The following is a 26,059-nucleotide window of genomic DNA, read 5'->3' as shown; positions in this document are numbered from 1 at the left end:
ATGCCATTGCACTTTACTCCAATAGTCTATGCTGCTGCACTCTACCTTGCACCACTCCACTCTTCCTTGCACCACTTCACTCTATGCCACAGCACTCTACTCTGAAACACTCTGCACCACTGCACTCTATGGCACACTACTCAACTCAATGCCACTGCACTCTACACTGCATCACTATAATCTACACCACTTTACTGTAAAGCACTGCACTCTATGCCAATGCACCCAACACCACTTTACTCAAAACCACTGCATTCTACACCACTTATTGAACTCTGCACCACTTTACTCTGCACCACCCAATCTGCATCAGTCTACTCTCCACCACTCTACTCTAGACCAAAGCCAATAGCTCCTGCATAAGCGAGACCTATTGGCTTTGCCAATGCTTGTTTAAACTGGGTACAACTGGCAAGAGGATAGGACACAGTCACGGATCTCTCCCACCAGGAAGCTTGTTCGGCACCGACTGTGCATCTTCCTTGACGCAGCAAAGCCGTTCGTGCATTGTGTAAAGCACTAGCGAGTAGAAATGTGTCCGACTTTTCTGCCGTGGGACACAGACGAATTTGACGTCTGTGCTCACAGCAAACATTGAGCCAGTGATATGCGGTCTAGTGCTGGTCGGTTACGTTGTAGAGAGGCTGGTGCCCTTCAAGTGACGTCAGCGCGTAACGTGGTTATCCCTCGAGCATTCAGTCTCGCAGTCCGCTAGTCTGTGTATGATTCTAGGACAATAGAGCCCTAGTGGTGTCCGCGGCGGGGCCTGGTAGGGGCAGAATTGTCGTCGGGGTCAGCATTCGCCGCCCGTAAGTATCAGGGCATTGGGCAGGACGGTGTTATTTTCTGGGCAGTCACAGAAGGAGAACCGATTGCGCACAACCGGTCCGAAATTTACTGGCAGTCCAAAAGGTCCTCAAAAGAACTCCTTATGAATCGCTATGCACCGCAAATGTGTATGGTGAACCTCTTAGGCATTAAAGTTTTACAACAGTGTGAAAGAAAAACTCAATGTCAGAGGGAGGGAAGCAGGTGTACGATTTAATGTCACTTGGGGAAAGTATAAGCGTACCCACGTTTACACATGGTCCAATGCTAGAGATGAAATATAAAGGGACAGGTCACGTTGTCACGTTGAAATTCAGTAATAAGTATGGGTCCTCGTTGGATGAAAAATAAGACTGTAAAAGACAACATGATATTATTTAACGCACGTAATAGAAGCGACCTGCGCGAGCAGGGCTGTGCAGGTAGCAGCATTCTGCCTTTTCATCGAAAACCCTTCCCTAATGTACCTGTGTGTATAGCAATTGACCCTTTCAGTGTCAAGAATAACGGTAGAACGGTTGTCTCCGAATAATTTTAATTAAAATAAAGGGAACATTTTCAGTACGAAGAATAGTTATCAAACGAACAAATACATCTGGAATGTGGACCAATAATTCTGTCACAGGAGCTATAATTCGTCCTTTGCAGACGATATCAAAGAGAAGGGAGGGTAAGGAAAAGAGGAAGAACGCTCAGTACATCTGGATACAAATCAATTTAATTAAACTGGAGTACTGGATTTGATCACCCTTCCCTCGGTGTGACTGCAGAGAAATAATCGTTTCATCTGGACATTGAGTTGAAAATGTCTATACAAAGCAATACTAAGGTAAGAACAATTATATAGTCCGGTTACAATTACATAGTCCGGTACCTAACATAAGCCTGTTCTCCCAATTCCCTACATTTTCATACCCATATCGTAAAAATCGAGTAATACTCTTGTTAAGAAGAATACGCTCGGCAGAGATAGAAAGGTGCATGAAAACCTGTCTAAGTATCTCAGCATCGGCATAACCATCGAAACGATGTATTATACCACAACATTTTTTCTGTTTTTCCTTTTCAGGCCACGGGTATCCAAGTTTGTGGTGTATACAACTACATGTTCATAAGCAAAAACGTTTTCATGCTGATATATTTTTTGCCTTCTTCTTATATGCACTTTATATGTTTATTTTAAATACCAAAGTAGAGGGCCCCGTGAGTTGAGGAAAAACATCTCCTGGAGTCGGTGTTTACCTTTCACTCCTGTCATTGGTTTTCTGTAGAAGGTGGCGGGTGTGCATATTTACACTTTCTTAGTGTCCAAGCAGATGTGCACACTTGATTTAGTGAACGCGTGATGCACAAGGTGCGCCAAACCATCAATTTAGATACTTTTTTTTGTGTAAACCCTTAGTCACCTTCTTATGTTGATGACACATGAGACTGTCCGAGATCTTCGGCTATAGGGGTGTTTTTTTTTAACTTGTACTTTGTCACTGGGTTTTTGAGCAGCAGTAATGCCTCTCATGGCTTCGTACACGTTTGCACGTTGACGTTCTTGTTAAAACACTATGGGGTTATTACAACTTTGGAGGAGGTGTTAATCCGTCCCAAAAGTGACGGTAAAGTGACGGATATACCACCAGCCGTATTACGAGTCCATTATATCCTTTGGAACTCGTAATACGGCTGGTGGTATATCCGTCACATTTGGGACGGATTAACACCTCCTCCAAAGTTGTAATAAACCCCTATATGAGAACAAACAGGTGAACGTTGTCTGTAACATGAGGCCATGTACCACTTGCATAATGGTAAACGTATCATTTTGATCTGATCTGCTGGTCAGTGAAATATGCAAGTTTTTTTTTCTGTGAACTAACTTTCGAATGTCCCTGGGTGGTGCTATTTGCTGATCCTAAATAATGTGGAATTTATGCTATAGGGCTGACTCTATAGGACTTGTGGCAGTGGCTTTGAACTGTTCAGCATAGTTGACATGACCTCATAGTGACCTCTTTTGCCTACAGTTTATTTATTCCCCAGTCATGCTCATGGGTTCCTTGTCCAAAAGCAACACACGTGTTCTCTGTTTCTGTAATGCTGTTTACAACCAGTTGACCATATTGGATCGTTCTTAATTGGATTAAAATAATTTCTAAATGGATCATTTCTGTATCATTACACCAATACTGTTTTACGTTCATACAAGTAATCTTTACCTTCTTGGAAAAAAAAAATCAGTAGAAAAACTGAGTTTTTCGTAGTACATTGTCTCACATCCTTAACATAGTGTTCAGCACACCCGATATACCATATTTTAACAGCAGTGCACTGTCCACGTGTTGTGCTGCTAAAGAATTGGATGCAGTCTTGTCCTTTGTTGGCCTCACGTGACGGACAACATTTAGCTTTATGTAGGCGAAAGCCTCTTGTGGGCCATACATAAACGTAGTGATCTCATCTTAGAGCATACCCATTGCATACTATTGGTTTGCTGTTTTGCCACTCTCATTTTCTCACTTCATACTTGATGGCTGTCCTTCTTTGTCTTATGTATGTCCCACCACTGGAGCATAGCCTCTTTGCTATCCTTTTGATTTGGATGACTTGATTTCTTCCGCTGCTCACATTTCTTTAACTACTTTGTTCTTTTGCATTAAGCAGTCACTGAGAGTGCATATGTTTTTCTTACTGTCTCATGTGCTGATCTACCCTCCACCCCAATACTCACCTACCCCATTGTGTCCCTTTCATCGGGCTCCTCCCCTGCCCACCGTGTACCTTGTAGTACATGTTTTAATTTCAGTTAACTTTTTTTGTTTTTGGGAGAGTCCGCCAGCTGCAATTTGCTGGTGCCCGCTCCGCATCCTTAGGGCTTTTTAGCCTCCATTGCTCTCCACAGTCTCCCTTGTTACTTCCTTGCACCTCACAGTCACTTCAATATTTTCTTACATATATTTTTCCAGAACACCCTTCAGATGCTTTTGCTGCCGGGTCACTCTGCTAGCTGAAAAGCACTTTCTTGAAAATACAATTTATTTTTTATTTTTCAATCTAAGTGGCGGCTGCAATCTTAAATCATGGGCCTACAGTGCGACATGACTGGTAGTATTGATTGTGTCATCCTGGTTGTTTTCTATTTTTTCCCTTGTTTTGCAAATGCAGCACAGCATCGACTAAATGCTTTTTCATAAAAAAATAAAAAAATTAAGCCAGTAGGTCAACAAGGTGAAACCTTTGCCACTGCTTGTTAGGTGTGGCAACAGACATCTTAAGTTCCGCAGATGATCATGTCCTCAATTCTTCCCAAAAATATACCAAGAAAAAGTACCAAAAGCTAGTGGACATTGAGTCAGCCTCATCAAAGTCATGGGCTTTCATGTGTTTTTTTAAATTATGGAATCCCACTACTTGAATCAGTTATTCATTAAGGCCAAGGCATTTCACTGATTGTTACACTACCCCATTTGTGTTTCCATGTGAGTTTGATGATGGGGTGTTATGTAGGCCTTTTGTTAGACTGCAGATGCTAAATGGGAGCCAGTATGTGTTTGTTGGTGTATTTACGTCGGTGGCATGACACCAGTTTAATTACTGATTTATGGCCAATTTTGCTTAAAGATGGTTTCTGTTTGGATGCCCTCACTCGTCCCATGGACAGAGTAATATACAGCATTTATTAATTATCATCACACATTCATTTGCTTTGCTGGTTTAATAACTACTGGTTAGAATTATTTCAGTTTTAGCTTGCTTTTTTAAATGTAAGACTTACCCATTGGCTTTACAACAGTTTGTATACTTTATCAAAAGCATAAATGTTCCCTGATATAAGCCACATAGAACTTTGGTGTGGTATTTCTCAACAGCTCTGTGATAACATTCAAATATGTTTGACTAATTGGCCTTATAATTTTTATACTTAAACTTTGTTATAGTCTTAACAGTCAAAAAAGAAAAAGGGAGCACACTGCCTTGCATTCAAGCGGAAAATAGCCCCAAGGCATCATGGTAAATGCAGTCATTTAAATATAAATAGCGAGAATTTTTCAAACAATGATTCACCCTAAGTAGGTGCAGCAAGTGCTGTATCGCTGTAGAAAGTCTTTCACCTAAGGTAGGTGCAGCGAGTGCCGTATCTCTGGACACGTGTTTCTGGCTTTCGGCCGTCATCAGCAGAGAGCGTATGTAACTGAAGGGGTCGCTTGAAATGCTGCCAAACGTCTTCACAGGTTTTTGTACCACTCAGTAGGCACACAGGTGCATCGCCAGTGCTCGTCAGCAAGAGGCTCACGGGAGCCGTCATTTAGACATCCAAAAAGAAAAAGGGAGCACACTGCCTTGCATTCAAGCGGAAAATAGCCCCAAGGCATCATGGTAAATGCAGTCATTTAAATATAAATAGCGAGAAGTTTTCAAACAATGATTCACCCTAAGCAGGTGCAGCAAGTGCTGTATCGCTGTAGAAAGTCTTTCACCTAAGGTAGGTGCAGCGAGTGCCGTATCTCTGGACACGTGTTTCTGGCTTTCGGCCGTCATCAGCAGAGAGCGTATGTAACTGAAGGGGTCGCTTGAAATGCTGCCAAACGTCTTCACATGTTTTTGTACCACTCAGTAGGCACACAGGTGCATCGCCAGTGCTCGTCAGCAAGAGGCTCACGGGAGCCGTCATTTAGACATCCAAAAAGAAAAAGGGAGCACACTGCCTTGCATTCAAGCGGAAAATAGCCCCAAGGCATCATGGTAAATGCAGTCATTTAAATATAAATAGCGAGAATTTTTCAAACAATGATTCACCCTAAGTAGGTGCAGCAAGTGCTGTATCGCTGTAGAAAGTCTTTCACCTAAGGTAGGTGCAGCGAGTGCCGTATCTCTGGACACGTGTTTCTGGCTTTCGGCCGTCATCAGCAGAGAGCGTATGTAACTGAAGGGGTCGCTTGAAAAGCTGCCAAACGCCTTCACAGGTTTTTGTACCACTCAGTAGGCACATAGGTGCATCGCCAGTGCTCGTCAGCAAGAGGCTCCCGGGAGCCGTCATTTAGACATCCAAAAAGAAAAAGGGAGCACACTGCCTTGCATTCAAGCGGAAAATAGCCCCAAGGCATCATGGTAAATGCAGTCATTTAAATATAAATAGCGAGCATTTTTCAAACAATGATTCACCCTAAGTAGGTGCAGCAAGTGCTGTATCGCTGTAGAAAGTCTTTCACCTAAGGTAGGTGCAGCGAGTGCCTTATCTCTGGACACGTGTTTCTGGCTTTCGGCCGTCATCAGCAGAGAGTGTATGTAACTGAAGGGGTCGCTTGAAATGCTGCCAAACGCCTTCACAGGTTTTTGTACCACTCAGTAGGCACACAGGTGCATCGCCAGTGCTCGTCAGCAAGAGGCTCCCGGGAGCCGTCATTTAGACATCCAAAAAGAAAAAGGGAGCACACTGCCTTGCATTCAAGCGGAAAATAGCCCCAAGGCATCATGGTAAATGCAGTCATTTAAATATAAATAGCGAGAATTTTTCAAACAATGATTCACCCTAAGTAGGTGCAGCAAGTGCTGTATCGCTGTAGAAAGTCTCTCACCTAAGGTAGGTGCAGCGAGTGCCGTATCTCTGGACACGTGTTTCTGGCTTTCGGCCGTCATCAGCAGAGAGCGTATGTAACTGAAGGGGTCGCTTGAAATGCTGCCAAACGTCTTCACAGGTTTTTGTACCACTCAGTAGGCACACAGGTCCATCGCCAGTGCTCGTCAGCAAGAGGCTCACGGGAGCCGTCATTTAGACATCCAAAAAGAAAAAGGGAGCACACTGCCTTGCATTCAAGCAGAAAATAGCCCCAAGGCATCATGGTAAATGCAGTCATTTAAATATAAATAGCGAGAATTTTTCAAACAATGATTCACCCTAAGTAGGTGCAGCAAGTGCTGTATCGCTGTAGAAAGTCTTTCACCTAAGGTAGGTGCAGCGAGTGCCGTATCTCTGGACACGAGTTTCTGGCTTTCGGCCATCATCAGCAGAGAGCGTATGTAACTGAAGGGGTCGCTTGAAATGCTGCCAAACGTCTTCACAGGTTTTTGTACCACTCAGTAGGCACACAGGTGCATCGCCATTGCTCGTCAGCAAGAGGCTGCACTGTGTCGAATGACAGCTCCCTTGAGCTAACTGGCTGACGAGCCTTGGTGAGGCACCTGCGCACCAGAGTGGTACATAAACCTGAGAAGACGTTTGGTGGCATTTCAAGCAACCCCACAAAATATGCTGCTCTCTGCTGATGACGGGCGAAACCCAGAAACACATGTCCAGAGATACACAGCACTTGCTGCACCTACTAAAGTGAAAGACCTTGATTACTTTTGTTTATGTGAAACAAATCTGACTGCATTTATCAAGATGCATTGGGGCCAACGTTTTGCTGGAGTGTGAGGCAGTGTGCTCCCTTTTTTTTGCACATAGTCTTAACAGCGTATGCACTACTTATTGCTTAAACATCTTCTGGAATTTTATATTCCCTTATTTTGAATCCTAAAGCATTTTTCTAGTCGCAGAATCGTCCCGTTTGCGGCTAGAAAAATGCTTTTTGCGATGTACAAAGCCCAAATTGCTATTTGGTAAGTTGTTACTGAATCGCAATTCGGGTTTTGCAATTCGGTATTAGGAAGGGGTGTGTTCAGGGCGTCACTTCCTAATACCGAACTCAAAAGGTTGTGCATTACATAAAAATATAGAGTAAAATACTTTTAGGCTTATTAACCACACTATTCGTAACTAGTGGTATTTTTTTTGTGCCTTAACTGGTTCGGTACTTAGGACGGCTTCAGCATGTCCTCACGCCAGAGGCAGGAAAACTCTGTGGTGCAAGCACCAGAGGGATTTCTTTTTAGTGGAATTAGCCTTGGGAGCTGTTGGAGGAGCTTCCCTACCACTAAGGCTTTTTTCCACCTTTGAAATGATGATCAGCGAGCAACGTCATTACAGAGAAAACAAAAGGGAAATGAGCCAATAGGCTCATTTCACTTTCACTGCATTGGTGCTCGTGGGGATATCTCAGACCCCGACCACTGATTCTAATGGGAGATGTATCATTGGAATGGGCAGAATCTCCCCTTTGCACTGTTTCCTTTCTCTAGTGGATCCCTGCATGGGGATCACCAACGAAGGGCAATCCCCAAGCAGGTATCCACGCAGTAGATCACCAGGGCCTATTTTTTGAGGGGGCTGCCCCCTTGCAGTGGGCTAGTGCTCCCCCCACCCCCTCCAGGCCCAAAAAGTCCTTATGCCTCCCGCTCCGGGGACAGATTGGAGGTTGTTACCGGGTTATAGGCAGAAAGCTGACTCAACCCCAGGCATAGTTATTTTTTGCTAAATGGGTGGAGGTGGCCCTCTCAGGCATCAGGCCTAGCCCCACCCTACTAATTAAACCCCATTGGTCTTTCTACCCGCTGTTGGGGGCAGATAGGCTTTTTCCTCCAATCTGTCATCCACAGGGTGGGGTTGGTGGGGGGTGTACTAGACCACCAGAGAGTGGTTTTGTTTAAGGGGAGAACAGCCCCACGGGCAATGGGATAATGCCCTTCCCCAAAAGTCTATCTGCTCCCCCCACCCCTGGGACAGATTAAAGTCAATTGCCTCCAATCTGCCTTTGGGGAGGGGGACAGAAAGATCCTAGAGACCACCGTTGTTTTTTTTATAATTGAAAAATGGATGGGGGTGGACCCCCCCAGATATCAAGCCTAGCTTCCACCCCTCAAATGAGGGTAACAGCCTTTCGGCCTCCTTAGGTTGTAAAGTAGAGGTCTTTAATCCAAATCTGCCCGCCTGGGGCAGCAGAAAGTCCACTAGGCACCAGGGAGGTTTTTATTGCTACAAGGTGTGAGGTTGCCTGACCACACATTGGACCTTGCCACCACTTCCACCTCCAGTATAATCCCAACAGTCTTTCTGCTTCTGGGGCCCTTCTGGAGGGGGGCTGGGGGGTGGGGGGAAAGGGGGCGTGGCAGAAAGCCCAATAGACACCAGAGATTATTTTTCTGTGGCACATAAAAAAGGGGTGGGAGAGTGCTCACTAACAATCTGCTTCTGGGGGTCAGAAAAAACTATTATGTTTCTGGACTAAGGGCAGAGCGTTATGCAGGGATAAGCCTCCCCACCCCTTTTACATTTATGATAATATTTTTCCCCTGCTGTCTAGTGGCCTTTCTATTCCCTAGAGGAAGAGTTTGGGTAAACGCCCTCAAGTCCACCCCTAGTTGGCAGAAAGAGGGATGCATCTATTCAGGGGTGGGAGCACAGCATAATGCCTGGAGCCTGGGTGAGCTGCCCCAACCTCTTTTTTATTTTTGGAAATATCTTTCCCCCGTTGGCTAGTCTATTTTCCCCCCGGGGGGCAGATTTTGGGTAAATACTCTATATCCACCCTGTGGAGGTAGAAAGGCTGATACACCTATTCTTGGGTGGGAGCAACGTGTGATGCCTGGGTAGGTGAACCCCAACCCTTTTTTGTCCACTCCAGAATAGCTGCCCCGAACCGCACCCCCCCCCCCCTTTTGCAGGGTGGATTGAGGGTGTTTACCCCAAATATTCTTCCTGGTAACACCAAGGCCATTTGAAAAATACTCCCGAAAATAAAAAAGGGGTAACTCACCTAGGCATCACACTATTCTTCTGTGGCTTTAATTTCAGGAAACCACAAGATCCACAAAATGCCTACCACCCTACCTTTCCCCACTTTTCCCAATAAAAATGTTACCCCTACTTGTGGGGCGGGGCCTAGCGTCCATGATACAAAATACCCCAAAATGCAATGTTGAGAAATCAACAATAGGGGTAGCTCCAGTTTTTGGACCCAGGCTCAGTGGACACACAGGGAAACCTACCAAACCCAGACATGTCTGCAAACTGCACATGTGGGGGGAGTCCACGGTGGTGTGCTTCACGTGGGTCCCACACCATTTTCTTATCCACAGTGCTGTCTAAAATTTCAAATTTTCCTTGCATTTCTGTGACGTAACCTTCTGGAAGCAGTGGAAATCCACAAAATTTATACCACCCAAAAAAACATGCTACCTCACTTGTGTGGCGGGGCCTAGCGCCCACGACAGGCACAAATCAGACTAGGGTCAATTAGAGTTGGTCCACAAGACCTCCATTAATTTTTGGCTTGTTGTAGCATTTTTATAGGGACAACTGGGGGGATGCTATGTGGTAGGAATTTTGTGTATTCTACTGATTCCGGAGGTGGAAATGCAAGGAAAAAGTGCAAATTAAGCACATTTTGAAGTTTGCATGGCATTCTGGTAGGAAAACTTTGTAGGATACATTCGAGGCGTACCACTCTTGACTCACGTGGGTGTCTAGTTTTTAGAAATGTCTGGGTTTGGTAGCTTTCCCTGGGTGGCTGTTGATCCTCAAACAAAAGATGCTGCTACCCTCATTGCCAAATCAGGTAATTTTTGTGACAGTAAATGTTTGTCTCCACATTTTTTTTTAAATCAAAATTTGAGTTTTGCAGGAGCTTCTGTATAAGAAAACCTTTTGAGAGCCACGCAAGTTCTATACACTTAAGATTCTCCCAGGTGTCTATTTTAAAAAAATGTACAGGTTTGTTAGGGTTCCCTAGGTACCGGCTGAGCTGGAGCCCAAAATCCACGGCTAGCCACATTGCAAATAAAGGGTCACGTTTCAGGTGAAAAATGTGATGTGTCCAAGTTGTGTTTCGGGACCTTTCCTGTTGCAGCTAGCGCTACAGACACAAGTGAAGTGCCATTTTTTTGCAGGAGAAACGAAGTAATGCTGGGTGTTCAGAAAATGTGTGGTTCCCCACAGATTCCAGAAGATTTCTTCAAAGAAATGAGAGGAAATTGTGTGCTTTTTTTTATTTATTTATTTTTTTAATTATTATTTGGAAAGGTTTCTGGGTAGGAAAATCTGGAGGGAGTCGCACAAGTCTCGCCACCCTGTATTTCTGTGTCTAGTTTTGAAAAAGTATAGAAGTTTGCTAGGTTTCCTTAGGTGCCTGCTGAGCTAGGGCCCAAAATTCACAGCTACCCACATTGAAACAAGCATTTGCAATGTAATAGGTCGTGCATTTGCTCGAGTTAGACTATTGGTGTTGTAAACTCCTAACTAGTCTTTTCTTGCCACGTAAATTGAAAATGAAAAGTAACAAAGTTTCACATAAGCGAGCCGACTGCAGCCATGAACATGAGTGTAAAGGAGACACACAAAAGGAAAAAGAAGATTGCTTGCAGCTAAACGTATCAGCAAACATGGAATTAGCCATGGAACAAGGGCGATGCCCAAGGCGGTAACCAAACTGCCCCCAGGAGGGACAAACGTAAAGAATTTGCCAATGATAACAAAGGATTTTTGAAGGGCAAGTCCACGAACGAGTGAACATGATGGGCGTGAGGTGGGCGTAGTTAAAAGCCCAAATAGATAACTACACATCGGGAAAAGCAGCGCTTGCGCGCTACTGTGCTCAACCTATAAAGGGGCAGTTTTCAGTGGAAAAAATGTGATGTTTCCATTTTCTGTTTAAGGCCCTTTCCGACCGCAGGCACTAGGCCTACCCACACATTGAGGTACCATTTTTATTGGGAGACATGTGGGGAATGCATAATAATAGCACATTTGTTATTACTAATTGTATTTCTCTGCGTTTTTTTTCTCTTCCTCGATAGCCAATTTTTCTTGAATTTTCACAGTAATGCAGCCACACAGATGGCACAATCCATTAGAACACAATACAGTCAGGCAGCAGTACTTGTCATTACAAGGCAATGGTTGAGAGGAAATCGGGGATCGTATGCACAAAATGTTATACTGGCGGTGGTTCACCCCAGATGGCCGAACCATTTCCCCCATACATGCGTGTACTTTGCCAGACAGACCCTCGTCTCGAATACAGGTATTTCTTGTTGAGCCCACTGGTCTACTCCCTTCTGCCACTGCGTTACCCTCAAACAAGCCGGGTTCTTCCATTGTATTGTGATGTCAAGCTTTGCCACCAGGGTAGCAGTACGAAAGAATGCTTTGTCTGCTCTAGAGCCCCTAAGTACCCTCTTCAACCCCAAGCAGGGGAGGGCTCTACCTCACAGCCCAGCACCTCAGGGAGTTCCTCTGTTATGGCCGTCCAGTGTCATTGGAACACGTGGCACAACCACACCATGTGAAAAAAATCTGCATGGGTGTCAGAGCGGCGGGGGCAGATGGGTCAGGGAGAAGACCTGGACGGTGTAGTCTGGCCGAGGTGAGACAGGCACAGGTAAGTAATACATCTGAATCAGACTCATCCTAGCAGAAATGGTTATGGTACGATGAGCATCAGCGCATCTTGCCAGTTGTCACCCTGAAGGAGGCCCAGCCCTCCCTCCCACCGTGTTCGAAGGTGGTGTATGGTACTGGGGACTTTGATGACCATGCTGAAGTAGATTTGTAATATGACTCCCTTGTCCAGTGTTACCATGAAGAGTTTAGCTTCTTGAGGGCTGAATTCTGGGAAGTATGTTTCCCAGGGTATATGGGCAGAGAGGGCATGTCTCAGTTGTGAGCACTTGTAGAATTGTGAAGAGGTGAGTGCATAGGTGTCTTGAAGCTCTTGGAAGGAGCACATGAATCTTGGACCATATGTCACCAATTTGCGTTATGCTGATGAGGTCCCACCTCCCGCAGCCATGTGCTATGCCACAAGGGGGTCTGAAGTGTAAGTCTGGTATCCCAGCGGGTGTGTCAGAGTGCTTCTCTCCAGGCAAGGAAGACTAAGCGGGTCACCACAGGAATAGTGGCAGGCCCCTATATTACATTGAAATGACCCAATGTAATCCCCATGATGCCAGTTCCAGCCAAAATGCTGGGTCAGACCTCCATCTAGCCAGTTATTGATTACCAGGAGTTGGGATGCAAGGTAGTATAGGTAGAGGTTGGTCATCCCTAACCCCCCATCATAAGGAGTACGCTGGCCGTGTTGAAGGGCAATCGAGATCTAGAGTTGTGCCAGTGAAATGACGTCACCAGTCTATCCATTTCACGGAACCAGTAGTGGGGGTAAGAATATGGAGAGGTTCTGAAAGACATAAAGGAACTGTGGCAGTACCATCATTTTGTAGACTGCGATTCTGCCCATAACGTTCAGGGGCGCGATTGCCGTTTGTTCAGGTCGTTCTTGGCTTTTCACGTCACTTCGGAACGGAGCGTTACCCATATGCAGAGATAGTGAAAACTGAGATGGTGCACAGGGATATCATTCTGCCATGCCATGCAGACCCTCGATGTGGCCACGGGCACCGTGATTTGGCCGCGTTGAAATGCAGACCGAAAGCCGCTCCAAAGGGTTGAAGGACACGGAGGCACCGGACACCACAGGGACTGCTACAAAAAGCAGGACATTGTCTTCCCTGTATCTGGGCATCTCAGCAAATGAGGCGTGCAAATGGTTTCATTAAATCACCAAGGCAAAAAGTAGGGCGGCAGGGGACAACTCTGCCGCATCCATCGCCTAATGAAGAAGGGATCAGAGAGCACTCTGTTGATCTGAACCCATGCAGTGGGGTTAGAGTAGCAAAAAAGAAGTGATAAAGGGAATGCTGAACAGTGTCGAACATTCACACCCAGTACAGAGATCCGGGCCTAAATCCATTGTTATTTTGCTATCCGTGCCATTCCAGTTTGGACCCAGCCATATGCAAATCAGTCTTGACCCTGTTCCTTATGGGAACAGTCCAGCCCCAACTGCCAGTCCCTCCCTGGACTGGAATCAAGCATCCTGGGACCAGTTTTGTGGTATCACCCCCTCATAAGCCAGGCTAGCTTGACTCCAGTGGCATGGGGAGCATGGGAACCACGTCTGAGCATACCCATCCCACTTAGGGCAACAATTGCAAAAAGAACAAGTGATGGATGGAATGCTGAACGAGTGTCAAACATTCATCCCCAGCACAGAGATCTGGGCCTAAATCATAGTTTTTTTGATACCCATGTCATTCCAGTTTGGACACAGCCATATGGAGAGCAAATGAATTGATAGATTAAACCCAGATCTGTGACTGGGGTGAATGTTTGATTAGTTCTGCATTCCGTCCATCATTTGTGTTTGTTTGTTTTTGACACCCTAAGTGCATCAGGTATGCCCAGACTTGGGTCCCAGGCTCGCTGTGCCACTGGATTCAAGTCAGCCTGGCTGTTGAAGGGTGATACCCTGAAACCGGTCCCAGAATGCTTGTTTCCGGTCCAGGGAGGACCTGGCCTGGCAGTTCGAGATGGACTGTTTCCGTGGGGGACAGGGTCAAGACTGATTTGCATATGACTGGGTCCAAACTGGGGTGCATTGTGAGGAAAAGAATTGATGGATTAAACCCAAATCTGTGACTGGGGGTGAATGTTTGAATGGTTCTGCATTCCATCTATCATTTGTGTTTGTTTGCTTGTGGAGTCAGAGTAGAGCACGCAAACTAGGCCCCTGAAAGCGGGGTCCAATGCCAGCTCGCACCAGCACACGTTCTAAATAGGTCCAGTCCACCGTGTTGAAGGCCTTCTCTAAATCGTTAAGGAGCAAGACCAGGTTGGGTGGAAGTAAATGGCGATGAGCTAAGGTGACATGAAGGCTTCGGAGTTAGGGCTGCTTGCTCCTGTTTGGGATAAAGCCACATTGGTCGGGGTGGATAAGGCTGCAGAGCACCTGCTTAAGTCAATTGGCCAGTATTTTGGAGTAGATCTTGACCTCACTGTTAAGGAGGGATATCTGGTAGTAATCATTGCAGGAGGTCGATGGGGGTTCGGTTTTCAGAATGACCACAATTGTGGCTGTGTCTGTCTCAGGCGGGAAGGCATCAGTCTTCACTACTGCCCCATAAAGGGCAAAAAGACGAGGCGTCAAGGTCTCCCTGGATTTGGTGTAGTATTCTGTGGGGAACCCGTCTGGTCCAGGAGTTTTCTCAGAGCTACGACCGATATGGCCTTCCACACCTTTTCAGTTGATAGCGGCTGGTCCAGTAGTTGGGTTTCTGAGTGGGATGGGCATAGAGGGGGCACTTCCTGTAGGAAGTGAGGACTTGACTCTATCCATAGTAGGGGTTGCTGTGTAGAAATGGCCATTGCACACGGCAAAGGTCTGTGCAGTATCTCGGGGAGTGTGGTGGCTGTGCCCCTGGATGTCGATAATTTCCGGTATTTATCCTATTTGTTAGTGGGCAGGAGGCCAACCAGTTTCGCAGTCTGCCTTTTTTTGTCTCCTCATCCGTAGACCCTGGCAGTCGAGGTCCACCACATCTGTTTTGCAGCCTTGAGCGACAAAAGACAGATCTCCTTGCGCACCAAGCCCAGCTGCCGGGAGATATTATTTGGGAAATTCAAGACTAATTATGTCTCTAATCATAGGGCATGGGCTTCCAACTAAGTGATGTAGTGGGACTGAGCCCGCTCCTTTTCCCTGATGTGCCCCTTGGCGTATCCCCTAATGGTGGCCTTACTAGTCACCCATAAATGTGCTGGTCGACCTGACCGAACTGTCTGTGGTTTGAAATTAGGTCTTGAGCTCTGTGTCCAGTCCTTGCCTATAGTTCTCATCTTGGAGATACCATGCTTTGAGGCGCCTCATAGGAAGAGGTTCATGCGCAGCGGAGCCAAGGCGGAAGAGACGAGAAGCATTGTCAGATATACTGCGTGGAAATATCTGAAACACCTCCTGACATTTGAAGGCGGGCATGAAATTGAGATCTATTCGAGATAGTGTGATGCGTGGCAGAGGTGTGAGTGTACTGATGCTGCAGAGGGCTCCACATCCTCCACACGTCGCACAGACCATGTGTAGATGTCCAGTCCAAGAGACTTCTCTGCATTTGTGCCTTCCAAACCTAAGGTAGTGTGTAAGAAAGAAGACCTTTTGTAAATGTCGTCTGAACCACATGTTATTATGGATATGCAAAAATTCAGAGATGTGTAAATAAACACTGCTCATAATCTCTGTATCTGGTGACTATTTCAGAAATGCATAGGTTTCTTTGATGGCCATTTCCCACTCTTCATATTTTACCATATGAATTGATCTATACCCGCTACACAATTAAAAAGCATTGAAAGGTGCAGCTCAATCACTGGCTCTGGGTACCTTGGGTTCTTGGAAAACTGGCAAACCCTTTATATATCCCCACAACTGGTTTATTGCTTTTGTAAATCAGCCCTCATGATGATAAAGTAACAAATGAAAACATTGTTACAAATGGACATTTTTTCTACTCATTTTACATTTTTATTTCAACAGTTAGCTTCTTTGGGGAAAAACTCAAAGAATCCACACAAATGACTCCTAGCTGAATTCAGAATGTTCTCTACTTTTCAGAAATATATCGCTTTCTAGAATCATCCATGGGTTTCACTGCAGTTTTCACCACACACCTGAAGTAGGTTAAATACACAAAATTAGGAAAAATGGTGGTTAAAAAAAAGTTTTTTAGATTCAGCTCTGCATGTTCCTGATAGTTGGAAAAATGGCGAATTTAGCACAGCAAACCCTTAGTTTTTCTGTATATTTGTTATAATAATTTGGAGCACAACAAAACATGGGACAGCAAATCCTATGATGATGCCGTTTTTAAGAAGAAAAACTGACGCTTTTTGTGAAGTACCTTCTTCCTAATTTCCCCCCCCTCCAAAAAACAAATGTTGCTAGCCTAAGCACCAACTACCGCAAATAGGTCAAAAAGGGCTCAGTACTCAGCTTTGGAGGGAGGGAGGGAAAGGCCTAGCAGTAAAAGATTTAGTGGGATTGAGGACTTTGTGGCTGATTTGGGTAGAAATATTTACTGAAAAGTCAATTTTTGTTTTTTTGTTTTTTTGAAGGATCCAAACTCTTGAGTCATTCAAGGGAAATTGTTTGGTAAGAGAGAAATTAATTCTTTGGGACAGAGCCCAAATAACTCTTTCAAATTGCTAGCCCCAGTGCCCAGTGTGGAAAATGTACCCTGGACCTAGATGCAGAGCAAGTAGCCCGATTCTTCAACCCATTTGCGTTGGAATCTACCTTTAACTGATGAGACCTTTTCTAAGAGGAGTTGGTAGATCCTAGATGCAAGGTAGGAATAGTCTAGTATGTTACACAGAAGGTTCTCAGAGGGTGTAAGAAAGAGTTCAGGTGGCTGACAATTTGATTTTGCGAGGTGAGCACTTGGTGTGTTATTTGAGTGTCCCTAGATCGTTTGTCTTACCTGATGGCATAATTGGCCATGATCATTTTGAAGGGTTTGATAGTTCATTTGTTGGAAACTTTGCATATCTTTAAGCAACAAGCTTGTCTCCATTTTTAGAAGAACTAGTCGATGGAGCACCATACCAATTGTGATATTTCCAATTTGTGGAATGTGGTGTGAGGAAAAACTAGTGAGACCTAGATTTTTGCTTGTGTCATCCCAGCTGTAAAAAGCCACTTTAGTGAACTGTGGCTGAATCAGGTTTCTTTGGATTTCAGCCACAGAATCTCCCATCAATGCTGCCCTGGGATCATGCGGTCGAGGAAACATAATTTCTTTTCCACCTCTGCCTAAGACCAATTGAGCTAATACCGCAAGCATGTTGCCTGGTAGTATAATGTGAAAGTGGGGAATTCTAGCTCAGCTGTACCAGGTGCTGACCTACAAAGGCCATAAATATTGTCTTCCACCCCCCTTTCTATCAAGTTAGTACAAGCTGCTTGGTGTTGTACCAGGAACTTATTTTCCACTGTTGTTTGACAGCCAAGCCATGGCGGTCGATAAGGTGGGAAATTACCCACATGAGTTGCAGCTGTGGTTTCTGCCAGTCATAATCCAGCATACTTAATGGAGAATGTGCACTTTTAGGTGGCCTATGTGAATGCCCGCTCCTAGAATTTCTGATTTTTGCATTCTGATCTTGAATGCCGATTCTAAAAAAACCTCTGTAGTTCTTCGAGCTATAGGTAACTGGTATTCAGATGGTGTTCACTAGCTGCTCAGGCTGAAGGATGAAAAGCAGCTGTAAAAGAGTGCAGTCCTTTCTACTACCTTTTTCTAATTTACTCCCCCTGAGTCTTTCCCATTAATCAGATCTGAGCACATGGACAGCATAGCTTAAAAGGTACATTTTCGGAAAACGTGGCAGGTAAGCGTGATATTGCGTGGCAGGAAAGCCTTCACCAGGAAGCTCCACTCTACACTGTCAAATTATTTTCCAGCAACTAATAACAGAAATAGCTAGCACCCTCTTTGTTTATTCACTAGGGGGGTCATTCTAACCCTGGCGGTCGGCGACCGCCAGGGCTAAAATGACGGAAGCACCGCCAACAGGCTGGCGGTGCTTCCTTGGCCATTCTGACCGCGGCGGTAAAGCCGCGGTCAGAAAAGGGCTTTACCGCCCTGGCCCAGGGAATCCTCGCCGCCATGGGGATTCCGACCCCCTTACCGCCATCCTGTTCCTGGCGGTTTTCACTGCCAGGAACAGGATGGCGGTAACGGGTGTCGTGGGGCCCCTGGGGGCCCCTGCAGTGCCCATGCCACTGGCATGGGCACTGCAGGGGCCCCCTAACAGGGCCCCACTAAGATTTTCAGTGTCTGCAAATCAGACACTGAAAATCGTGATGGGTGCCACTGCACCCGTCGCTCCCCTTCGACTCCGCCGGCTCCATTCGGAGCCGGCATCCTCGTAGAAGGGGGTTTCCCGCTGGGCCTGCGGGCGGCCTTCTGGCAGTCGCCCGCCGGCCCAGCGGGAAAGCCAGAATGGCCGCCGTGGTCTTTTGACCGCGGTGCGGTCATTCGGCGGTTCCTGCTTGGCGGGCGGCGACCGCCGCCCGCCAATGTAGGAATGACCCCCTATGTCCGTTAGGTGTATGATTTTTGTGTTGTTGGTATAATATTTCAAAATGAACCCCAACTGGTCCAAGTGGACCAAGCGTGGTAGCAGGTCTTCACTTGGAGGGTGAGGAGCGCCACAGATATTTTTACATTGACGTTTCATAAAGAGATGGGTCGATATGAGCAATATTCTTCTAGGTCGTTCCTTGTTTCAGTTTAGTGGTAACTGTATATTTCCTCATTGGTGGGATTACTTCACCTCTGTCTGTCAATGTTCGTTTTGACATAGGGGTATACGTTCACGCAGAATTTGTGATACCAAAGCGATTTGTGATCCAGAGAATTATGAGCTTGTAGGGTTTTAATCCTCTTTGTTATCTCATGGGAGGTTGGGGTGTTTAGAAATTCCCTTTGGGTTTAACAAGGCCACCATGTCTGTCCTACTAATGCAATTCAAGCTTTCCCCCTTATTAGGCCTCTCCTCCTTTATCTAGTTTTTGGTAATAATGCTTATTCAAGTCTCTATGGTATATGCGGCCATCTATCTGTTTGACTGTTACTCTGTGTGACTCGACTTGTTTCTGTTTAAGCTTGGCAACCGGTAAGCCTCACACTCTATATTGCTCTTTTCAACATAATTCTGTTTGATGTTTGCTTAAGAGTATTCTGCCTAATTCAGTTTCAAAATCTGTAGCTACCCACTCTCCACCGCCTTTTTATGGCATTGACTGTTTTTGTTTGGTCTCCATTGCTGGGAGCAAGTCATGAAGTTTGCCGCTTCTTGTCCCTGATTTTTGTTCACAAACTATATTCAGCAGTGCACCTAGCCCCTCCTCCCCAGCCCAAAAGGTACCGCATTAGAGCCCCACTCTCTTCTGAGTCCCCAGGTACCTGTGTCTTTAGAGCAGAGGAATTCTGTGTGGTTGCTTATAGAGTCTGTTGCAGCCCTGTCTTTCAGGAATACCCTGTTGACTTTCCAACTCGGGTCCCTTGATGACCTTCCAAATCAATGATGCAGGATACTGGTGCATGTTGACATATGAAGAGCACACCTGAGTTACTAGTTAATGCACAGGACCGGTGTCCGGTCGACCAGTTGCATTTCTGTCCTGGCATATGACTTATGTGAGGAGGGGTAGTGGGTATAGTCCGTCTCCTTAGTTTGCCTGTGGCCATGCATGTACCAGCCCTGGTTCCTGAAGCCAGCCACATTGTCCTTCTGAAATAGAATCTTTTGATCCCATCCAATGTACTGAGCAATTCATCAACCCTTCCTTGACCAAGTTTCAGTCCCCTCACAATAGTAAGATCCCTGTTGCCATAGAGAGAAGGATTTGGATCATGTGCTTCAGGAGCTATTCCTATCCTAGATTTGGGGTTTATGCCACTGACCATGAAATCACTTTCATTTTCACATGCCCATTTACTAGTAACCACCCCCTACCTTGTCCAAGCCTGTTTCCTACAACATAAATGCCGCCTTTGGGATTAACAGAATCGCACATTTCTCTTGTTTCACTTTCCCTGAAGCAAAGAACTAGTTTGAGTACCAATGGGAGCATAACCCCTTACTCTGTTTAAGGGCTGGATAATTATCAGGTACTTGCATGGCCCATTAAGGCCCCTAGCAATAAAGGAGATGCACATAAAGGATCTAGCCATCTTTGTTTGGCTTTGAAGGCTGCCCTTACTTGCAAGGGAATTCCCTAATCATCACCTTTCCTCAATCTTGGCCTCTCTGTATCATTAGCTGGACCTGCTGTTCCACCCTAGCCACCCTGCTTCCATCTGGTCCCCTTCCTACCCACCTCAATACCTTTGGGATACCTATGAGACTGTCCCTTCCAAATGCCCATTTTCCAGGGTCTGGAGGGGAAGAAGGGACTTTGCCCACTTTAACATCTATCTCTCTTTTCACAGTCATCCCCCTTCCTCTCCTTGCTGTCCCACCACAAACAGCCTCATCACCGTTCATCAAGCCACCTTCTTTCTACATGTCCATCCTCTTGGGGTCCTACATTACCTATTGGCGTGCATCGTTCTCGATCTGGTCAGTTGGTTTTTTTTCTCTCTTGGTTGTTGGTGGGTATGTTGGATTTTAGAGACCTTCCTTTCTTTTCCCTATCACCCATCTGTTTCTTCAGGTGTCTTTGGGTTGTGGTCACAGCAATCCTTCCATTTGCTCTGCGCTGTCTTCTTGTGCCTCTGGCTATTGCACGATCCTATTGGTTTTTGTCCATTGATCTGGTCTGGTGTTGGTGACCCTGTCAGTTGAAGATCTGGTGGAAATTATGGCCCTGCCTATTATCCACCTTTTGTGCCTGAAGGAGGTAGAGTACTGGGTAGAACATTCTCCTCTTTTGCATGATGACCATGAAAATGTCCTGATAAAGGCAAACCAGATGGGCAAAATTGAAATCTTGCTCATGCTTCCTGCATTATGTTTTCCTTTTAGTGGGAAAGTGGCTTGTGAGAATGTCTGGTATCCTTTGCTACCTTGAAGAGCCCCAGGCTGTGCCATGCCTTCTGTCTAGCAGAATATCCTCCAAACTGTGTAAATAAAATAGGACCCAAAAGAGTCTTGGAACATAGTTGTTGCCCCCCCCCCCAACATGGTATACCACATGTGCTCACATTGTTTCACCTGGAGCGGTTCTTTAGGTGTTTAGTTTGACTCTGGGTGATAATGTTCTATTTTTTCTTATTTTGAATCTCCTGTTTCATATGTTCTTACTCTTCCTCTCTTCTGTCGCTCGTTTCTTCCAGCGTATGGAGCCTGTTCCCTAGGTCTGTGAGATCCTTCTTCACCTCACCTCACGCAGGCCTAGTGTTAAATCATCACAGTGAGACAAGGAGCTATTTCTGGGATTCTAGAAGAGGTCAGTCTTGAATCTTTTTGACGTGGGCACCTTCTCTACCTTTGTGGGCATTATTGGTGTGTACACTGCAGGGAATTCACTTAGTTTATTTATGTTTATTGCTTTTCGATTTATATGACTCCGGCTTCTGGAATAGCTTCATGACTGATATGTTTTTCCCTTGGTCGCAGACATAATGGTGGTGTGACTTATTGCGGCCTCTGTGGCAACCAGTCTGTCTATTCTCCCCTTTAGGGTGTGCTTGGTGGGCCCCCCCTACTATCAGCAGATGTTAGCTTCCCTTACTTATCAGCTTTCAAGGTTATAGATGGTTTGTTTGGTAATGCCCTTACGAATGGTAACTGTGTTTTGCTCGTCTGCCAAAAGTGGACCTGATTGAGTCCTTTCCCTGCACAATTTGTCACCAGTGGCACTCGGTATGGATCTCAAGATGTCAAACCACCTCCAGGGTGGCTTTGCTCAACTTCAGTTTTAGGGATAGTCACTTGTAGATTCCTCTCGGCGTTTGATTGCGAGTTAGTCTGGCATGACCACACACCCAGAAACCTTCAGGATTGAGGTGCACAGGTCTGTATTCCAAATTGACTGTTTTCCCCTGTTAGGATGCCTCACAGTCACAAAATCTCAGAAAATGGCTTTTGGGGCTTTTCACCAATTCCCTTCTGCGACACTGTAGCATGTTGTGATGGCTAGCTGTGGCTCCCTTTTTTTCACAGAGCCCCTTTTATGTGAATTCTCGTGTTTTGGTCTCTGGGGGTTCTATATATTTTTTTTTTTTAAATATATTTTTATTAACATTTTGCTATTACAACGTTACATATTTATTCATTTCACATGCACTTTTATATCTGCTTCTTATTTTGTACTTTTTCGCTTATTGCTCGATCTTTATTAACAGTCGTTTTATTTCTCTTTATTCAACCCGTTACTCTTTTACTTATTCAATCACTTTTCTTTGTTACAGCTCTTTGTTCTGCATAAGCAATAGTCAAGCAACAGATTTAAACCCCTTCTTCCTTGTAACTTGGAATGATGAAGTAGAGGGTTAGGTGCCACCCAATTGGGTGTGGGAGGAAGGAGGAAGAGGCGGGGAAAAAAAAGAACAAGCCACACAGGGCCAACCATGCGGCTATGTGCAAATAATTTTTTATAGTTGTTGAACTGAAGGTGCTATGCCAGATCCATTTTTTTTTTTTTTTCTTAATTTTAATTTTAAGCAGGGGGTGATATCGGCCCAGGGCGCAGGGACGCGCCGTGTAGACGGAGGGGCACGCACACTGCCTATCATGTTCGATGGCGAGGTGGGGGTCCACGGCCCAGCTGCCTTCAGGCCTCTACACTTAATGGAAGCCACGTGGAGGTCGGGTTTGTTCTGGGCGCCTATCTATGTGCTACAATCGCCTGGCTCCGACCTCGGCGTGGGTTGGGAGTCGCTGGTTTCTCTTGCTGGGTTCACCAATCTCCTAATTATACTCTCCTAATTCGTCACTAAGTTCTCCCACCCCGGAGCTATGGGAACCCGGCGGATACTCCTGGCTTCTTCTGCTTTTAGGACCTGTAATTCAGCTGTAGCCCACGTTAATGTATCATTCTCCCAGACAGTCAGTAAAGGACAACCCGCAGCTTTCCAGCCCCTCGAGATTAGTCTCTTATATAGTGCCAGGGTGAGGTCCAAAAAGCGCCCCTTCACTTTTCCACGGAGTGCCATTGGTCCGAGGCCCAGCAAGCACATCTCGGGGCTGGGTCTTAACTCAATCTCAAGCAATTCAGTTAAGGTAGTCAACATTTCCTTCCAGCCAGTCTGGATCACCGGGCAAGTCCAAACCATGTGGTCGAAATTCGCCCCTCCCCCCCGCACCTCGGGCAGGTCGCTGGAGATCCACCGTATATACGGAACAGCCTGTGGGGTGTGAGGTATGTTCTATGCAGGTAATTATATTGAAGGTACCTTAAGCGTGTATTACGTGACACCATCCGGGGGTAAGCCAGTATCTTTTTCCACTCTGAGTCTGTGAGTTCTCGGCCAATCGTGCCCTCCCAGCTTCCTCTCAGTGAACGTAGGGGGTCTAAAGCTGCCTCAACCTGGGCCCGATATATCTTGGTGATGAGATGTGTTTCCTCACCTAATGTCATCAGTGAGTGCAAGACCCCGTGTGTGTCAGGTTCCGCATTTGCCGTGTACCAGTGAGCCCTAAGGGTATGTACCAGTCTCCCGTACAGTAGAAACTGTCCCCCGGGAACACCCTCCTCCATCAAGTCAACAAATCCCCTCAAGACTCCCTCTTTGAAAAGTCCTCCCACTACTTCTATTCCCGCTGCTAGCCAATGACTGAGTCCCATACTTCCCGGCCCCCTCCCCCTGGGTTCTATAGCAAGTACTGCCAGCGGCAGAGCTGGAGAATACGGGTGACCAACCCCTACTCTTTTCGTGCATCTTTTCCAACATCCTATTGCCACTTTTATCATTATGTTGTTCCCAGGGAGAGTTATCTTCCTGTTTGCCATGTTTGCCGCAATCCACGCCGTATCAATCACTCCCTGGGCCGTATATAAATCCAATTGGCCCCGACCCGTAAGCCACCCGGCTATCCACTGCAATTGGGATGCAAGGTAATATGCCTCAAAGTCAGGTGCCCCCAGGCCTCCCGCTTGAGGAGGCCTGCAGATGGTCACGAGAGTGGTACGTCTTCGCCCACTATCCCAAATTAGTTCTCTAAGCAATGTGTTCAGATCACGGAACCATGCCCGGGGTATTAACAGCGGTAAATTGGCAAAGTAATAGAGCAGTCGGGGGAGCATGATCATTTTGGATAGCGCCACTCTAGCCATCACTGACAATTTTAATGAGCGCCAGAACGTTACTGATGATCTCAGCGAACGAAGCGCTCCACCTAGGTTACCCTCTCTTAGGTCAGCCATACCATGGTAGATCTGGATCCCCAAGTATCTAAATGTAGGCGGAGCCCATTTCAGGTCCACCGGGCACGCTATGGGGCGACCATATCCAGACGTCAGGGGGAACACATATGTTTTATTACGGTTAAGTCTTAATCCTGATACTAAACCAAATTCCTCAAGTACGTTCAGGGCCCAGGGGAGTCCACTCGCCCCGTCTCTGAGGTATAACAAAATGTCGTCTGCGTATAGCGAGATAATGTGATCCACTGGTCCCCACCGAATCCCTCTGCCCGCTCCTTCACCTCGCACCCACGCCGCTAAGGGTTCCATCGCCAAAGCGAACAACAATGGAGACAGGGGGCATCCCTGTCTAGTTCCCCGATACACTGGGTAAGCAGCTGAGACTGTCCTACCCGTCTTGACCCTTGCTAATGGGGACGAATATAACAGGTCCACCCAGGCAACCCAGCCACCACCCAGGCCCATTTTTAACATTGTCGCCCTCAAGTAATCCCATCTGATCGAGTCGAAGGCCTTTTCAAAGTCCACAGCTAGCAAAGTCCCGGCTGGTGGCTTCGCCTCATCAGGCATATGCATTATAGAGAAAATCCGCCTAAGATTCAAGGAGGTGCTGCGACCGGGAATAAAACCGTTCTGGTCAGGGTGCACCAGGGTCGGCATAAGGGGCAGTAACCGATTAGCTAGTATCTTACTCAAGATCTTAAAGTCGCTATTTAGCATTGATAGTGGTCTAAATTCTGTTACCGATGGATCACTAATATTTGTTTTTGGGAGCGGCACAACCAATGCCTCACGGAGCGTGGAAGGGAGCACCCCATTCTTTACCGCCTCCATATACATTTCCTTCAGTCTGGGAGTTAATAAGGATTTATACTTTTTATAAAAATCCATCGGAAGACCATCTGTGCCCGGGGTCTTCCCAGGAGCCAGCTGCGTGATTGCTTCGTTTATCTCTTCTGCAGTCACTGGACCCCCCAGGCCGGCCCCGTCCTCCGGGCTCAAAGCCGGCAAAGACATCCGAGTTAGGAAACCATCAAGGATCCCCACCTCCAAGTCTGTGGGCTTCCTATACAAGTACGTATAATAATCTTTGAATGCGTTGTTAATGGATTCTGGGCTAATTCTGCGTGCCCCACCCCTGTCCAATACACTTGCAATAGGACCACTATCACCATTCGGGCGCACTAGCCATGCCAAAAGTCTACCGGATCTCCCCTCCTCTGATTGCATGGATACGAAGTATCTTTGCACACTGTGGCATCTAAGACGCTCTTCTATTCGGGAGTGCTCCCTACGCGCACTCTCGTACTCTTCATCCGCTTGTCTTGTGGGGCCCTGTCTCAACTCCCCCTCGTGGATGACCTTCTCCAGTGCGTTTAATTCTCTCTCAAATGTACGTTTTATCCCCACTGACTGTCCCAGACAATGACCCCGCGTCCCCACCTTGAGTGTCTCCCACTCTATGCCTCTGGAGGAAGTAGATCCCCGGTTATCCTCTATGTGTTCCTCTAAGTAGCTTTGTAACCCCTCCCTGTACGCCTGGTCCTCCAAGGCCGACGGAAGCATTCTCCATGCCGGTATAGGAGGTCTGTCCCGAGATACATTCAATGTCATCAATAGAGGATTATGATCAGATATTGTGCGGGCAAGGTACT

At 46.3% G+C, this 26,059-nt stretch overlaps 1 protein-coding gene across 8 annotated transcripts in view; it reads left to right on the top strand.

Annotated features, from left to right (window-relative positions):
* Nucleotides 1–666: 666 nt before the first annotated feature.
* LOC138250087 (zinc finger protein 664-like) overlaps nt 667–26,059 on the top strand; it is a 190,742-nt gene continuing 165,349 nt past the window's right edge. For 3 of the 8 annotated variants that reach the window (XM_069204498.1, XM_069204494.1, XM_069204497.1), the window contains exon 1: nt 693–809. Coding sequence is in view for 2 of the 8 variants with exons in the window: in XM_069204496.1 (XP_069060597.1) it covers nt 1,634–1,657 (24 nt within the window). In the remaining 6 variants the exon portion in view is untranslated. Of the gene's footprint in view, nt 1,658–26,059 lie in introns of all 8 variants that reach the window. The other 5 variants (XM_069204496.1, XM_069204500.1, XM_069204495.1 and 2 more) reach the window with 5 other exon arrangements.

Source organism: Pleurodeles waltl, chromosome 8, assembly GCF_031143425.1.
Source record: "Pleurodeles waltl isolate 20211129_DDA chromosome 8, aPleWal1.hap1.20221129, whole genome shotgun sequence".
Lineage (NCBI taxonomy): Eukaryota > Metazoa > Chordata > Amphibia > Caudata > Salamandridae > Pleurodeles > Pleurodeles waltl.
Note: the sequence above shows the minus strand (reverse complement) of the source record. Positions and strands in the feature narration are given on the sequence as shown.